At 36.8% G+C, this 17,420-nt stretch overlaps 1 protein-coding gene and 1 non-coding gene across 2 annotated transcripts; one reads left to right on the forward strand and one right to left on the reverse strand.

Annotated features, from left to right (window-relative positions):
* Window positions 1–9,741: 9,741 nt before the first annotated feature.
* LOC145110419 (small nucleolar RNA R71) lies at window positions 9,742–9,848 on the forward strand. Its single transcript, XR_013709798.1, has one exon. It is a non-coding gene; the product is annotated as a small nucleolar RNA R71 (small nucleolar RNA).
* A 3,305-nt stretch (window positions 9,849–13,153) lies between these two features.
* On the reverse strand, window positions 13,154–13,951 carry LOC145104653 (uncharacterized). Its single transcript, XM_079041864.1, has one exon. The coding sequence runs from the start codon at window positions 13,949–13,951 to the stop codon at window positions 13,154–13,156; it is 798 nt and encodes a 265-aa protein (XP_078897990.1).
* Window positions 13,952–17,420: the final 3,469 nt, after the last annotated feature.

The following is a 17,420-nucleotide window of genomic DNA, read 5'->3' on the forward strand; positions in this document are numbered from 1 at the left end:
CTTTGCTCATTCTTGGCTTGAATTTTTGGCCACTTCTTTCTCCCTCCTTGTGGAAGAACTATCCTTATAGTTCATCCCCTCCTAGTTATTTTTGTTCTAGTATTTGGGTTAATTGGGTGTGAACCAATAGAGGGATTCTGGTTTGGGCCCTGATCATCCAAACAAGGTGGCACGCACAAGGAATCAAGCGCGAAGGTTTTAAGCTGCAAGAGAGGTATGTGTTCTTCTTTGTGTTTTCAATTTTCTTAGGGTAGATGTAATAGTATGAAACCATAGATCCATAGGTTGCATGTAAACTTAGTTATATCGTTGTTGTTTTGATTTTTCTGCTACCTAGTTTTAGAGTGTATTTGATGCATAGAAAACCTAACAACAATTCCTTGAAAACCTCTTCCTTAATTGAAAACAAATTCCTCCATCCATTACAAGTGAAAGACGCCCCGTTGTCAAAGAATGTCTTCGTGAGATACCGGTTCAATCTTCCAAAAAGTCCAACCTCATTCAGCTTGTCCCAATCAATGGTTGGTGAAATGGCAAATTCTCGATTGTAAAGCCATCCCAACTTGTTCTTATAGTTGTTTAACATTTATTGTGGAAGATTATCGGGAAATTCATAAAACGGGTATTGGCTTGAGACATTCCTTTGTGCTTCATTTGTTCTTCTTGAAGCCATTTTCCTGTAAAATAAACAACAAACAAAACCAAAGGAATTCCATAGATTAAACATCAGCAACAAAACAGAAAAACCGTGGACCCAGTTCTCACGTCGTGAGTTTGGTCGTTTAGCCGTTCAGAATCGGGCATTATAGAGGTGAAATCGAACTAAAAACAAGGTTGGGGTTTACTTAGGCTGGGATTCTAAGTCCTTTTAACTAACATGCATCAATAAATACACTGGTAATCGACCCAATTTTGATATTTCCCACCAAGAACAAACCCTAACCTTAAAATGCACATAATTAGAAAAATTAAAAAGAGTAGAGAAGGGAGATCTTACCGAAATCGAAGATGAAACAGAAAATCGAGCAAGATTTGAAGAAAATTTGATAGCAAAATGAGTGTGGGGACCGAAACTTTTTAGTTCGTGCGAGTGGGTTTAAACAAATGGGAGTAAAGTCAAAAACTTGAGATTACGTATAGTATGGTCCCCCCGTGTTTTTATGGATAATGTCGTGAGGGAAAAACCTCACGTCGTGAGTTTTGAACCGGGTTAAAATGAACAGGTCTAATTTATTTCTAACATCATGAGGGATAAACCTCACGTCGTGATTTCGAGGTTTTTTCTTTTGACCAAGAACATTAAATTACTTAAAAATCCACCACTCTAAAATTTTTACCCCACACTTGATTTGAAAATATATGGAGAATGACAAAAAAATATATCCTAAAAATGCAAAATCAAACAAATAAAAGAAGAAAAGAAAAGAAAATGCAAACCGAGCTCGGGTTGCCTCCCGAGAAGCACTTCTTTGTATGGAGTCATGAGTCGGACTCCGTGCTGCCTTACGTTGTCCCGGTCGAGGGTGTAAATTCCAATTGGACTTTTTTGCTCCTTCCACGTTCTTTTTTAAGCTTGTACCCTTCTTACGTATGCCTTTTTGGAATTTTCTTTCTTTTTCTTGGTATCACTTTCCTCGTGTTTCCGCTTCAACCCTTTTCTCCTTTCTCCAAGTTGATACTTTCTTTATTCCTTCTGTAGTTCCCTAGCTTCACGATCCATCTTGTATAAAAACTGGCTTACTCAAGTCTTGTGTAATTTCTTCTTCATCATCACTTGAGAAAATAATTTCTTCACTTTCTTAATTTTCTTGATACTATGGTGTTTTAAAGTCAAATACTTCAAAGACCATTGGAATTGAAGCTCTTGGCTTGGTATGCTTGACTTGTTCTCTTGTATGAATTTCTTCTTCCATTAATTTTTCAAACTCTTCAAGTTCATTATCTTCATCCATATAGAACACTTCGTTTTGAGCCTTTTTATTTTCGAATCATTCTTCACATCCTAATGTTATTTCTTCTTTTCCCACTTGTAATGTGAGCTTCGATTCACGAACATCCACTAAAGCTTGTGCGGTATTAAGTAAAGGCCGACCAAGAATAATAGGAACATCATCATCCTCTTTTAAATCTACCACCACAAAGTCAATCGGAAAAACAAAATTTCCAATTTTTAGTAAAATGTATTCAATTATGCCTCGAGGATGAATCACCATGATTTGCTATATGAATTGTCATCCTTGTGGTCTTTAATTTTGGAAGGTTAATTTTTTGGTAAAATGAATATGGCATTAAATTAATACTTGCTCCAGAATCGGCTAACGCAAATGTCTTTGTTTTATTCCCAAAATCACAAGGAAGTGTAAGGTGTCCGGGATCTCCCATTTTCTTTCGTATTCCTTCCATAATCACCATTGAACTTTGTTCACTAAGGACTACCTTGGATGTCTTCTCTAATTGTTTTCGAGTGTCGAGTAAATCTTGAAGGAATTTTGGCTAAGGTTTCAATAAATGGGGTATTAATTGAAATACCATTGACTTGATTCATAAACTTCTTATGCTCTTCTTCCAATGGATGCACTCTAGCTCGGGAAGGAGACGGTAGCGGAGGTTGATAAGCTGGAACACAAATTGAGTTTTTCTGCCCAGACCGAGCCAACGACGCGAGGATTGTATCCTCACGTCGTGAGGCCGGTGTTTCAACACCAATTTTTTCTTTGATTTTCGTTTGCTTTGGCAATTACTTGGGCTGCTTTGTGTCTTCTTCTAATGCTTCTAAGAACTCATAGATGGTTTCTTATTCAGTAGATATGGCCATGACATGTGATTGCGTCTTTTGATCGAGAATTTTAGGTGGTAATCGTTCGTTTAATAGTGTAGTCAAATGCCTGAGTTGAGTCTGGATGTCTTTAATGGAAGCTTGATGATTTCTCATGGTAGCATCAGCTGCATCGTGACGTTTTTCAGAAGCCTCCATGAACCTAGTAAGCATCGACTCTAGATCTACCTTCTTCTCGGGTTGTGGTTGTTGGAAAATTTAGTATAAATATTTATATTTTTACTAACTTTGGACATATGTAAATATATACATATGTTGTATATATAACTAACTCTAAGTGGGTTTGTGTTCTCCTCCATGAGGACTTCGAAATGATATATTATATGTCCAAAATGGAGTATATGTGAATGAGATATCGATACTCAAAGAAGGGTATTTGAGAATAAGTTTAGCAAAAAGGGATGAATGTGGGGATGAGTCCCACATTGGTAGAAAGACCAAACTCAACAAGGTTTATAAGCTTAAATGCATGAAAGGCTTACAAACTTCTGTCCATGGTTTTACTACAATTCCTACCCGCGCGCACTGGGGTGCAAATCTTGGATTTCGTAGACCAAAAACACCGAACTTACCTGCGGACACGAATGCAGCTCCGAAAGGCACGCGCTACCCTCGTTTTTGCTAAACTTGACAATTTTGATCCCTATTTTGAATTCTGTAACGGATGCATTAAATTACGTAATTAATGACAGTTATTGGCATTAAACGCTCAATCAGTTATTGATTTGTTTCCATTACACGATTCAACTATAAAAGGAGACATTTACCATCTCATTCAACACACGATTGAAAATACTCTTCTTTCTCCTTCTTCCGGCGACCTTTTCAGGCAAGTGAAATATCCGGCAGTACACCACTGTTACAGTTGTTGTACCCTGGGAACAGACGGCGAATCTGTTTAAGGGAATTGAGTCCAACTCGAGCCTCAGCCACCACATTTTGCTACTAACCTTTTCTTTACAGGAAACTTTCAAGAGGAAAATGAAGTCCTTACACTAACAGTCTTAAACAGATTTTTTCTTTGTTCTAAACCTTTCGTTTTTATGTTCTTTTATCGATTTGTATCGATTTTTTCCTGTAATCTATTTAATTGTGGTTACGAGCCTTTTCAGAATGTCTGGAACTCCCGTTGCTACTGGAACTCCTGCTGCTGGTGCTACCCCTGCTGTGAACCCAAATGCACCGGTTCCAAACATCATGGCTAATCATGCTGAGAGACTTGAAAAATTTTCTGGTCTGAACTTCAAGAGGTGGCAGCAGAAGATGCTATTCTACTTGAGCACCTTGAACTTGGCTCAGTTCTTAACAGAAACTACTCCTGTAATTGTTGAGGGGCAGGCTGATGCTCAATCTGTCAATGCAGTGGATGCATGGAAGCATTCAGAATTTCTGTGTCACAACTATGTGTTGAATGGGCTAACTGATGCACTTTACAATGTTTATTGTAAAGTTGCAACTGCTAAGGAACTATGGGAGTCTTTGGAAAGGAAGTATAAGACAGAAGATGTTGGAACTAAGAAGCATGTTGTTGCTAAGTTCTTGGAATACAAAATGGTTGACTCAAAATCTGTTATGAGTCAAGTCCAAGACCTTCATGTCATCATACATGATAACAATGCAGAAGGGATGGATCTTAATGAGTCATTCCAAGTTGCATCAATGGTTGAAAAGCTTCCTCCTGTTTGGATAGACTTCAAAAATTACCTTAAGCATAAGCGAAAGGAGATGTCTGTGGAGGAACTGGTGGTACGTCTTCGCATTGAAGAAGACAATCGAATAGCCTTGAAGAAAGGCAGTGAAGTTGAATCTTCTAAGGTTAATATGGTGGAAGCTGGTCAAACTTCCAAGAGCAAAATCAAGGGACCTTACAAAGGGAAAACTAAGGGCAAAAACCTAGGCCCCAAGGCAGGAACTTTCAAGAAGAAGTCAAGTGCTACAACTGTGGCCAACCGGGTCACAAGGCTTCGGAGTGCCTGCAACCTAAGAGGGAAAACCGTCAAGCAAACATGCTGAATGATAAAATGGAGTTGGTGGCCATGATAACTGATCTCATGGCTATGGTTTCTGAAGTGAATCTCATGAATACAAATTCAAAGGAGTGGTGGATTGACACGGGGGGCTACTCGTCATGTGTGTCATGACAAGAGTGTTTTCAACACCTACAAAGAAGTTGAAGATGGTGAAAAGCTCTACATGGTAAATGCAGCTACCGTGGATATCAAAGGTGTTGGTGATGTCATTCTAAAAATGACTTCGGGGGAAGAAGTGAAGCTTAGGGATGTTTTGTATGTTCCTGAACTTCGTAAGAATCTAGTGTCGGGTGGTTTGTTGAACCAATTTGGTTTTAAGCTAGTGTTTGATTCGGAAAAGTTTGTTTTGTCCAAAAATGGTATGTTTGTAGGAAAAGGATATGCCTTGAATGGCATGTTCAAATTGAATGTAATGGTGACAAACAAAATGAATAATGAAAGTTCTAGTTCTGCTTATTTGCTTGAGTGTTCAAATGTTTGGCATGGTCGCTTAGGACATGTAAATTACAATTCTATTAAGCGATTAATTAAACTAGAATGCATACCAAAACTTAATATTGCCTGAAATCACAAATGCCCCACATGTGTTGAAGCCAAACAAACTAGATTATCTTTCCAAACAATCAAAAGAAACACCAAACCTCTTGATTTAATTCACACTGATGTGTGTGATTTAAAGTTAATTCCTACTCAGGCTGGGAACAAATACTTCATTACATTCATCGATGATAGCACGGGATATTGCTACATATATTTACTTAAGAGTAAAGATGAAGCAATAGACAAGTTTGTCTTGTACAAAAATGAAGTTGAGAATCAACTCAACAAGAGAATTAAAGTGGTTAGAAGTGATAGGGGTGGAGAATATGTTTCTCCCTATGCTGAATTTGTGCGAAAAATGGAATTCGTCATGAATTCACTTCACCCTATTCACCTCAATCCAATGGAATTGCCGAAAGAAAGAACCGTACCTTGAAAGAAATGGTCAATGCCATGATAACTAGTTCGGGTGTAAACCAGTCAATGTGGGGGGAAGCTATTTTGTCGGCTAACTATCTTCTAAATAAGATACCTCGCAAAGAAAAGAATGAAACATTGTATGAACTTTGGATGGGAAGAAAGCCATCATATAAGTACTTACGAGTGTGGGGGTGCCTAGCTAAATTTGTTGTACCACTGCCTAAGGTACAAAAGTTAGGTCCTAAAACAGTGGATTGTGTATTCATTGGGTATGTACAAAGTAGTAGTGCTTATCGTTTCCTTGTGCATGATTCTAAGAATCCTGAAATACACAAGAATACCATAATGTAATCAAGGAATGCTTCATTCTTTGAAGATGTATTTCCTTGTTTGAACAAGGAAGTTGAAAGCCCATCTTTACCAAACAACGAAGCTGTTGGTGATGATTTTTACACCTATGTGGTGGAAAGTGAACCTAAAACCTACCAAGAGGCGGTTACTTCTTCTAAGGGACCTCAATGGAAAGAAGCCATCAAAAATGAGGTAGAATCTATCTTACAAAATCATATGTGGGAACTAGTGGATCTACCTCCAGGTAGCAAGCCACTGGGTTACCGCTGGATTTTTAAAAGAAAAATGAAATCTGATGGAAGTATTGATAAATACAAGGCAAGACTAGTAATCAAAGGTTATAGAAAAAAGGAAGGTCTAGATTACTTTGATACGTATTCGCCAGTAACGCGAATAACATCCATCATATTAGTTCTTGCCATTGCAGCTATTAGAAACTTGTAAGTTCATCAAATGGATGTGAAAACTGCTTTCCTAAATGGGGAGTTGGAAGAAGAAATTTATATGGAGCAACCTGAGGGTTTCATTGCCTCGGGACAGGAGAACAAGGTTTGTAAACTTGTTAAGTCTCTATATGGATTAAAACAAGCTCCAAAACAATGGCATCAAAAGTTTGATCAAGTCATGATGGAAAGTGGCTTTAGAATCAATAAGTGTGATAAATGTATCTATGTGAAAAGCACCACTCATGGATATGTCATCTTGTGCTTATATGTTGATGATATGCTTATCATTGGCAGTGATGACAAGATAATAAGATCTACGAAGGATATACTGAAATCCAGGTTCGACATGAAAGACATGGGTTTAGCAGATGTGATTCTTGGAGTCAAGATCACAAGAACCCAAAGTGGTTTGATTTTAAGTCAAAAACACTATGTGGATAAGATTCTTGAAAAAATTGCTAAGGGAGATACTAGCATAGCTAGAACTCCAATTGACACTAGTCAACATCTACGTAAAAATAGAGGTGACATTGTTAATCAAGTGGAATATTCAAGAATTATTGGTAGTCTGATGTATCTAATGAGTTGTACCAGACCTGACTTAGCATATGCTATGAGCAGACTAAGTAGATACACTAGTAAACCTAGTTCTGAACACTAGAAGAGTATTACTATGTTGCTAAGGTATGTGGGATACACGCGAGAATATGGACTGCATTATGGCAGACATCTAGCAGTTATCGAAGGATACACAGATGCAAATTGGATATCTGACATAAAAGATTCCAGATCTACAAGTGGATATGTGTTTACACTTGGAGGTGCTGCTGTAGCATGGAAATCATCCAAGCAAACAGTTATATCCAGATCCACTATGGAATCTGAATTTATCACATTATATATTTGTGCTGAAGAGGTGGAGTGGCTACGTCAATTTGTAGAGGACATTCCTGAATGGCCTAAGCCGGTAACGGCCATATGTATACATTGTGATAACCAATCGGCCATATTATTAACTGGAAATTGGTAGAGCTCAAAGTACAATGTATAATGGGAAATCAAGGCACATTAGACGTTGACATAAAACGATACGACAACTAATCTCTACGAGGGTTATCACAGTTGACTGGGTAAAGTCAAAGGATAACATTGCGGATCCGCTTACAAAAGGCTTGAGTAGAGATGTAGTTTATAAGTCGTCAAGAGGAATGGGACTAAAGCCCATGAATGAATAAATTCATACAAAGGAAACCTTACCCAGAAGACTGGAGATCCCAAGATCTGGGTTCAAAAGGATAACCTAATTGTATGATTGAGGCAGGTCACTGTGGGGGGGGGGGAGTTAACACTACTTCCTAATCCATTCCTATATGTAGTGACAAAATTAGGCTAAACATATGGTTTTTAATGATTCTTGGAATCGCCTATGTAAGAGAGAAGTGGGGTCGCTTCAAAGGGAATTATAGGGGCACAATTCCTAAAACTCTTGCAGAACCAGGTTAGTGTTCATGACCAAAACGAACATGCCTATGAGGATATGGCCTTGTCAGGGAGAGTCCTGTGAGATTTACATTGTCGTCTACACAAATGGCAACTTAGTTCAAAGACATCGAGATCTACTAACTGCTAAGAGATAAAGTGTAACATCTTAAGGGAGGGTTCAAAGGGTAATACCTACCTATCCTATGCAGGATTCAACTGTTGAAAATTTCGTTTGGAAATTGGATGTGCAGAGATCGATCTCCATTCATGTGGGGGATTGTTGGAAAATTTAGTATGAATATTTATATTTTTACTAACTTTGGACATATATAAATTTATACATATATTGTATATATAACTAACTCTAGGTTGGTTTGTGTTATCCTCCACGAGGACTTCGAAACGATATATTATATGTCCAAAATGGAGTATATGTGAATGAGATATCGAAACTCAAAGAAGGGTATTTGAGAATAAGTTTAGCAAAAAGGGATGAATGTGGGAATGAGTCCCACATTGGTAGAAAGACCAAACTCAACAAGGTTTATAATCTTAAATGCATGAAAGGCTTACAAGCTTGTGTCCATGGTTTTACTACAATTCCTACCCGTTCGTACGGGGGGGGGGGGGGGGTGCAAATCTTGGATTTCGTAGACCAAAAACACCGAACTTGTGCATGGGCGCGACCTGCTGACACAAATGCGGCTCCGAAAACTTAGGCACGCGCTATCCTCGTTTTTGCTAAACTTGACAATTTTGGTCCCTATTTTGAATTCTGTAACGGATGCATTAAATTACGTAATTAATGACATTTATTGGCATTAAACGCTCAATCAATTATTGATTTGTTTCCATTACATGATTCAACTATAAAAGGAGACCTTTACCATCTCATTCAACACACGAATGAAAATACTCTTCTTTCTCCTCCTTCTTTGTACTCTTGCTTCTGACGACCTTTTCAGGCAAGTGAAAAATCCGGCAGTACACCACTGTTAAGGTTGTTGTACCCTGGAACAGACGACGAATCTGTTTAAGGGAATCGAGTCCAACTCGAGCCTCAACCACCATGTTTTGCTACTAACCTTTTCTTTATAGGAAACTTTCAAGAGGAAAACAAAGTCCTTACACTAATAGTGGTTGCTCGTTTTGGTAGTAGCCTTGTTCGGTTTGCCTATATTTTTATTCTTTTTGCTTTTTGTACTCATCATATGGCAACCATTCTCTTTTCGGCTTCCTCCAATCTTCATCGAATCGATCTCCATTTGAGTAGAAAACTTGGGCTTTTATATTCCCATCTTCATCTAAATGACAATCTTTTGTCAAATGTGGTCCATTACAATTTTCACAACCCACACGAATAGTGTGTATGGATTGGTCCATCTTTGTCATTCTTTGATCCATATTCCCCAACATTGCCAAGACTGCTTCCATGTCTTGCGAAGCACCACTTCCTATTCCTTTTGCTCCTTCTTGTTTAGGGTTGTGGTATTCTATCGAATGGTTGGAAAATTCTTCAATTAGCTTTTTAATGGCGGCATGACTTTTCTTTGTTAATGGTCCTTGAGAGTCAAGGAGTTGCCTAGTTGTCACATTTACCCCATCATAAAAGATAGAAACTTCTTGATGCTCATTAAGATCATTTTGGGGACAATTGCGCAACAACCCCTTATATCTCTCCCATGCTTCATATAGCGACTCCCCCACTTGTTGATCGAAATTAGATATGGCCTTCATAAGCTTGGAAACCTTCGATGGTGGGCAAAATTGCTCAATAAATTCTTCACGCATCTTGGCCCATGTCGTAATTGCACCGGGTGGAAGTGCCTTCAACCAATCTTTAACGGCTCCTTTAAATGTGACCAAAAGCATTCTTAACAACACCGTCTCTCGTGGAATTTTCGGAAAATTGAAGTAGTCGGCAATGTTATTGACTTCATCAAGGTGTTTGTATGCATCTTCATGATATTTCCTGTTGAATTTAATATCCCTTAGCGCGGAAATGATGTGGCCCTTGAGCTCAAAGTTAGCGGCGGTGGGAATTGTTGGTTGCACAAGGCCCGGACCGGTGTCCTCACAAATTATTTTCTTGTATGACTCCATAAACATGTCGCCAATGTTCGCCATCTCGTCTTCGCTTTCAGATTCGCTTACTTCTTCTTCAGATTATGTTTCGGGTTCGTATCCTTCTTCTTTCTTGTTAGGTGTCTTCTCAAAACATTCAAAATCTCTTTCATTTTTCAGCTTCTTTCTATGAAAACCGGACTCAGGATCTTCAAATGGTGGTGTCAATGGTGTCCATGCTCCACGGGTCATATACTACTGAAACAAAATGAAACTAAAACGTAAAAACAAACTAAAACCGAAAAATAAAATCTTACTGTTTGATTACCATGACATAGTAATTATTGCCACCTCGTGGTAGATCAAAAACAAATCGACAGAACGGAAAAACTAAAAGAATGAAATTACCGAGCTCACGTCGTGAGTTCGGTGTTTTCGGAAATTTTAAATATTGCAGAAAATTAACTTTTTGCGGTTTTTACCCAATAAAAAGGATTGATTAACCTAAAGCAATTAAACTAATAACTAAAATAGTTGTTCTCCGGCAACAACGCCAAAATTTTGATATGTAAATTTATATACTAGTTTTAGCCAACTAATTAACTAGCTATTACATCTAAGGCAGTGGACCTAATCGCAAATAGAATAGCACAAATAGTCGGGTATCGAACTAAGGGAACATATTTAATATACTAACCTAATTACTAAAAATTAATCTAAATCAAACAATAATTAAAAAGGGTTTTTTATCTGATTTTGCAAGTTTATATAAACTTAAGCTCTAAAAAACGATTGTAATCAATATATTTAAAACACTATCGTTTAGTTTCGAATCCACTTTTTTCCTATGGTTAGTTCTTATTTATGGATTAATAAAGTTGGTTACCAATTTATATGTAATTAACAATCTTGGTCAAATCTACTAATATTTTTACCAATTCATGTACGACTATGTATGGTCATACACCAGCAAACACATAATTAGTTATTAATGATGATTGGACTATGTAAGATATATCTAGATAATTATCTATGGACAAGACAATTAATCAAACAATTATGATCACAATTATGTTCTCCAACACAGCTAAAGTTGTTACCTTTATTACTTATCTAAGATTTGGTCAATCCTAGCTCTAACAATTTAATGTTCACTAAACTACTAGGTAAACAAGTTCATGTAATTTAATGGTCACTAAGCTACACTTAACTTGAATTAAAGTAACAAAGATGCAAACTTTAACATGATAGGTAATGATAATAAAACACAAGCTTCAAACCAAGTTTTATAAATTCATAAAATAATAAACTAAACCATAGTTTTTAAGGTTTCATCTAACTAAACGAAAGTAAATTAATTAGCTACTCATGAGTGGAAGTAAACACACAAATTCAGTAGGAATTGACATGATTCAAGCAATGCAAACCGATTGTAATGATTTAATCTTCAAGCTCTTAATCTTCTACACTTTCTCCTTCCAAAGAATGATTTTCGCAGGTTTCTGACCCTTAAACTTGAGTATCTTCGAATATATATATATATATATATATATATATATATATATATATATATATATATATATATATATATATATATAGTTTTCCAAAATTCGTGGCTCACGTCGCGAGAATTGATGTCTCATGTCGTGAGATCGGTAGATATCCGTATCGTTCAAGGAAACCGGCTCCCGCATGTGTATCTTCTAGAATCTTGATCTTCACGTCGTGAGAATTGATGTCTCACGTCGTGAGCTTGGTTTTTTCTAGAATCTTCTTCTTTTAAGCTTCAATCATCCAAAGTTCCAATGCTTGTCACTTATGGTCCTTATTCTTCAAGAGCGTCCTATTTGGCTGCAAAATACAATTTAATTCAATAAGTACCAAATATTTTTGCAATTAACCAAAATATTACTTAAAATGTATTCAAATATTGCCTAAATATATGTATAGATATGACAATATCACCTTATCACGTCGTTAAGGGCATGTCGCGTCGACACTAACGCACCTCAACACGACAGTACTAAGTGGTCTACAAAGGCACCAGTTAACAGAAAGGGGAAAAAACATAAAGTTATTAATTTATCATTTATCCATACAATTTATGTACTATTTTTTTATGATAAAAATTAAAAGCATATGAATTTTGGCCCTAAGATCATATGAATTAGGGAAATCTCCGGAAAAGTCCCAATATTTTACCCTAATTTACGAAAAAGTCCCAAACTAAAATTTGTTTATGAAAAAGTCCCAATTACCGGTAAAAACGACGATTTGACCCTATTTTCCTGATTTACCGGTTTCATTAATTATCGGGTTTTAATAAAGTCCCATTATTTTACCATAATTTACGAATAAGTCCCAAATTATGGTAAAATAATGAGACTTTAATGAAAATTTTGGTAAAATAATGAGACTTTAATGAAACCGGGTAAGTATTGAAACCGATAAACCGGAAAAAAATGGTCAAATCGTCATTTTTTCCGGTAATCGGGACTTTTTCGTAAACCAATTTTAGTTTGGGACTTTTTTCGTAAATTAGGGTGAAATATTAGGACTTTTTCAAAGATTTCCCTATGAATTAAATCAAATTTGTCACATACTACAAAACTCATTAGTCGCATTGAAGGTTCACATTACATATGACATTCTAAGACCGGAGGGTATGGGAGGGAAACTTCCCTCACTTTTTGTGGGCCATACCCCCTTTCCCTCACCTAAAACCCAAGTAATGGGTGGGAAGGGATTCCCTCACTTTTTTTTTTTAAATAAAATTAATTTTTTTTATGATTTATAATTTTTAAATTAATACTAAACATAATATTTAATTAAAAATAAAAAGCATTTCATTAATTAAAATAAAAATTACATTAAACCTAATATTTAAATAAGTAGAAATATAAAAAAAACGCAAACAAAAAATCAAACAACCCACAACATAGAAAACATAATTAATATCCTAATTTTATATAAACCAAAATACGTCACTCGGAATCATCGTCCTCGTCATCGCCCTCATCGTCCTCGTCATCGCCTTGATCGTCTTCATCATTCTCCCCAGCGTCACTCTCGTTGTCAGAATCTTCACTCTCGACGAACATATCAGAATCCTCGTCTGATTCGTCAAACAAATCATCGTGAGAAAACTCTAACGGGGGCTGAATATGAGCCCTATAAATGTGCTCCACCAAATCAGCACGAAGGGCCTGATGAATGTCGTGATTGTGTACTTCTCTTCTATTCACCCTATACTCTTGTGTACCAACGGCTACTCCTTCGACATTTGGCAAAACTTCATTTTCGTTGTACCGGCATATCGCTCTTCCTTCGTCTTCAAGAATCATATTATGCAATATGATACATGCATACATTACGTGCTGTAACCTTTTCACTTCATATGACCTTGCCCCGACCGTTAGTACTTGCCAGCGTCTCTTAAGTACACCAAATGTTCGCTCCACATCCTTCCTAGCTGACTCTTGCGCCTCTTTAAACTTTTTCCTTTTCGGGTCGTTAGGACATGTAAACGATTTCACAAAAACAGACAAGGGAGGATATATACCGTCAGTAAGATAGTATCCACGCTTATATGCTACCCCATTTGCTTGCAAAGGTACATCGTGCGACTTTCCAAGGTAGATATCGTTGAATAACGGCGACTGGTCTAACACATTGATGCCATTGTTTGCACCAGCTGGACCAAAGAATGCATGCCATATCCAAAGATCATGTGATGCGATAGCCTCTAGAATGATCGTCGGCTCTTTGTTGTTGCCTCTCATGTACTGACCACGCCATGCGTTGGGGCATAATGACCAACTCCAATGCATGCAATCGATACTACCTAGCATTCCAGGGAATCCATGCTTGCCTTCATGCACCGTGTACAATTGGTGGATATCGCTGATAGTTGGTTTGTGCAAATATCGTTGCCCATAAACCAAACAGATCGCTTTGCAGAACTTGTACACACACTCCCGCACGGTACGCTCTGACATCCTAAAATACTCGTCCTATTTGTCTGCGCCCATGTCGTATGCTAGCTGACGAATTGCAGCCGTGCATTTTTGAACGGGAGAGAAACCTTTTATCCGCCGTGCATCTATTTTCCATTGGAAATATGGAAATCGGCCTTCCAAATCGCCAACAATACGTAAGAATAGTTCATTCCTCATCCGGAACCGACGTCGAAACTTTACAGCGTAGATGGCGTCATCTGCAAAATAATCTTCTATAACACGATCGTGTCCGGCTTCGTGATTTCTATGCAACCGCGACTTTCTTGGTTTAGATCGTGCACGTGATGTTTCGCCTAGTCGGTTTTGATAGTATGCAACCGTTTTCGTCATGACGGAACCGATAAACTTAGCCTCCTCAACAGCCGTCGAATCGGATGATGAAGATGATGACATTTTGACTAATATTTTTTGGAGAGAAGAAAATAGAGGGAATAGAGGTTTTTTTTAATGTGGATTGAAGGTAAATAGTTAGATATTTATAGGTGTTTAAAAAGTTTAAAAAAAAACAAAAAAATGGGTCTTAAATGCATATACCCGTTAGTAAATTTTTTTTAACCGTTAACCAACGGCTAGTTTAAGGGAAAAAAGAAAAAAAAATATTGGCCAATCATCGACGGAGAGAGAACGCGGGAGAGCCTCCCCTCACCTGTTCCCGCCCCACCATTCCCCGCACCGACGGTGCGGGGTTCCGCCGGGCGGGAAGCTTCCCGCGGGGCTACCCCGCATCCATTCCATCCGGCCTAAGTAACATCATCAAAATCATATTTTCATGTGACATTTAATAAGTTACGACTTAATAGTTGATTCGTTATTTAAGTTTTAAAAATCGCTCTTTCCGTCTCATAGTATCATTTAGTTTATGTTATCTATTGATAGAAAGATCTTCTGCTAGATGTCGGCATTTCCCCTCTTAGCATACATCATTCACTTCACTGACGCCTACTGACCGGATCAGGCACGAAGGAGGAAGGAACAAATGTATACATATTCATTTGTATACATATTCGTTTATTAAGGTACATTTTGCATACTATGACATCTATATCACGTAAAAAGGTGAATGTTCAGACTCAAGTTTTGTTTACTATGACTTCTATATCACGTAAAAAGGTGAATGATCAACTCTTGTATCATATAAAAAAATGAAGATTATCACCCGATGTCATTTCACCGTCAAATCAAGGAAGACAGAACTCAATGCCTCAATAACAAAGACGATGATGTCCTTGAACATTAGACATCATTTATGCACATCCTTAACGCTAAATCCTAGAGGTGAACACGAGTCTCATTCAAGAAATTATGGGCCCGATCGAAAAAAAACATGGTCCGATCAATGTTAATAAAAAAATCCCAGTATGGTTTCATCCGTACCGATCACGTCTTGGTCAAGAAAAAAAGTTCGATCGATTCTATTAATATTCTTGTTTTTAACACGTGAACATATAGATTACAAAAATACAAAAAACTAAAATAAAAATAATGCATCATTTTATTATAACACATCATAAACTATTAAACGGTATAAAATACAAATTTAATAATATAATTTTACAAACAAATATTGAAATGAGTATTTTTATAAGTTACAACGGTTATCATATACTGCTACGATAATCAAAGTAAGGTACATCTATCGAAGTTTGTTGAGACTGTCGAAGGCTTGAAGCTCTGGACTGAATATATGGTGGAGATGAAACAGCTAGCATTGGTTGTTCAATGTACTCCCAATTTGCGTTTGTATTAGGAGACGTTTGTTTGTGATTTTCTATAGAAGATTATCAGGTACATATAACAATGGAGATTAATTCGACTGATTTTACATGCATTAACTAGGGTTTACACGTATAGCAGTTCGAATTATGCATATTAGGGTTCATATGCATTATTCGGAATCAATAGAGTTCTCAATTTATGTGCCAAGACTGAAAGTTATCATTGGTTACAATTAAGTGTGGGGCTATGAATTGGTTTGATTGAAACCCTAATTCCAATTTTATATTGATTCATGCAGATTGTTTCATGATGATGATCCATATAATGTAATTATTAGTATTAAATGATCATTCAAAATCTGTAGATAACGTTTAGTATTAATTTGATTCGTCTTTGTTGAATTTATGCATGCATGACCCACCTCTTGCTGTAGATCTGGTTATTGTGGATTATCGAGAGTATTTCTCCCTTTCAATTTCATGACTCCTATTTATTTGTTCGATTTTCTCAAATGTTTGCTATATGCATGCATGTTCTTAATCCAACTTATATAAGAGAATGTAGGACACATTTTCTTGATGTGTTTGTGCAATGGATGTCGACCCTAGACTTCAAAGGAGAGATATGTTCCATAATCTACCCTTATCGAAGAAACTTTTGCTAAAGTAGTAAAGGTAAATATGCATGGTTTGATTTTGAATTAAGTCAGCATATCTTTTTATATGAACATCTTAATTTGATTCTTTATCTTTATTCATTGGTTAGTTTTATGTTCATGATAACCAACTTTTTTCGTCTAATGATAATCAAAATCATCCGAAACATTGCATCCTTGTGGCTGCAAATGATCCACCAACCACAAGCCTGCAGAAAGTAGTTGAATCTTTTAAGGTATTTTCGGTGATTAAATACACTTCCTTTTTTTGGTTAAATCATGAGTCATTTTGACTCGGTAAATCATATGGTGAACTTTTCAAATGATAATATTGATGATTTATTTGTAATGAAAAACTGAACTCGTATCGATTTACCTATTAAGAATTATTCATGTTGCATCAAATTTCTTGATTCCTTCCACGACTTCATTCTTGGGTACATATATATGCCCAGTCACCAATTAGACCGTCCTTGAAATTGATCTGAAAACATATTATAAACTTAATCTACTATAATAAATCAAGATTTATTATGCCACATGTCAATCTCTCATTCGTTTTGATACTTGTCATTTTTTGATATTTATAAAATAATTAATATCCACATGTCAAGTTTGCAGATTTCTTCATCACTGCTTCTCATTATGATATCACGGATTGACTTCTTATTTATTAGATGCTTTTCGGAATTTTAGAGTCTCATCATCCGTTCTGATATTTTGAGGGGGAGAATGTTGGGATGCAAATTTTGTCATGGAGGATGGCAAGATAAGACTTGAAAGACTCAATTATACATGTGGGTTTTTAGCTTATGACTTGAGCGAGAAAGACTTGTACATGCACCTCTATTAATAGTGATT

The sequence above is a fragment of the Lactuca virosa genome, chromosome 4 (genome assembly GCF_052849685.1).
Source record: "Lactuca virosa cultivar CGN04683 chromosome 4, Lactuca_virosa_CGN04683_v6, whole genome shotgun sequence".
NCBI classification, from domain to species: Eukaryota; Viridiplantae; Streptophyta; class Magnoliopsida; order Asterales; family Asteraceae; genus Lactuca; species Lactuca virosa.

Excerpts from the sequence above, each read along its gene's own strand:
- LOC145104653 (XM_079041864.1), bottom strand. The coding sequence starts at position 13,951 with ATGAGAGGCAACAACAAAGAGCCGACGATCATTCTAGAGGCTATCGCA.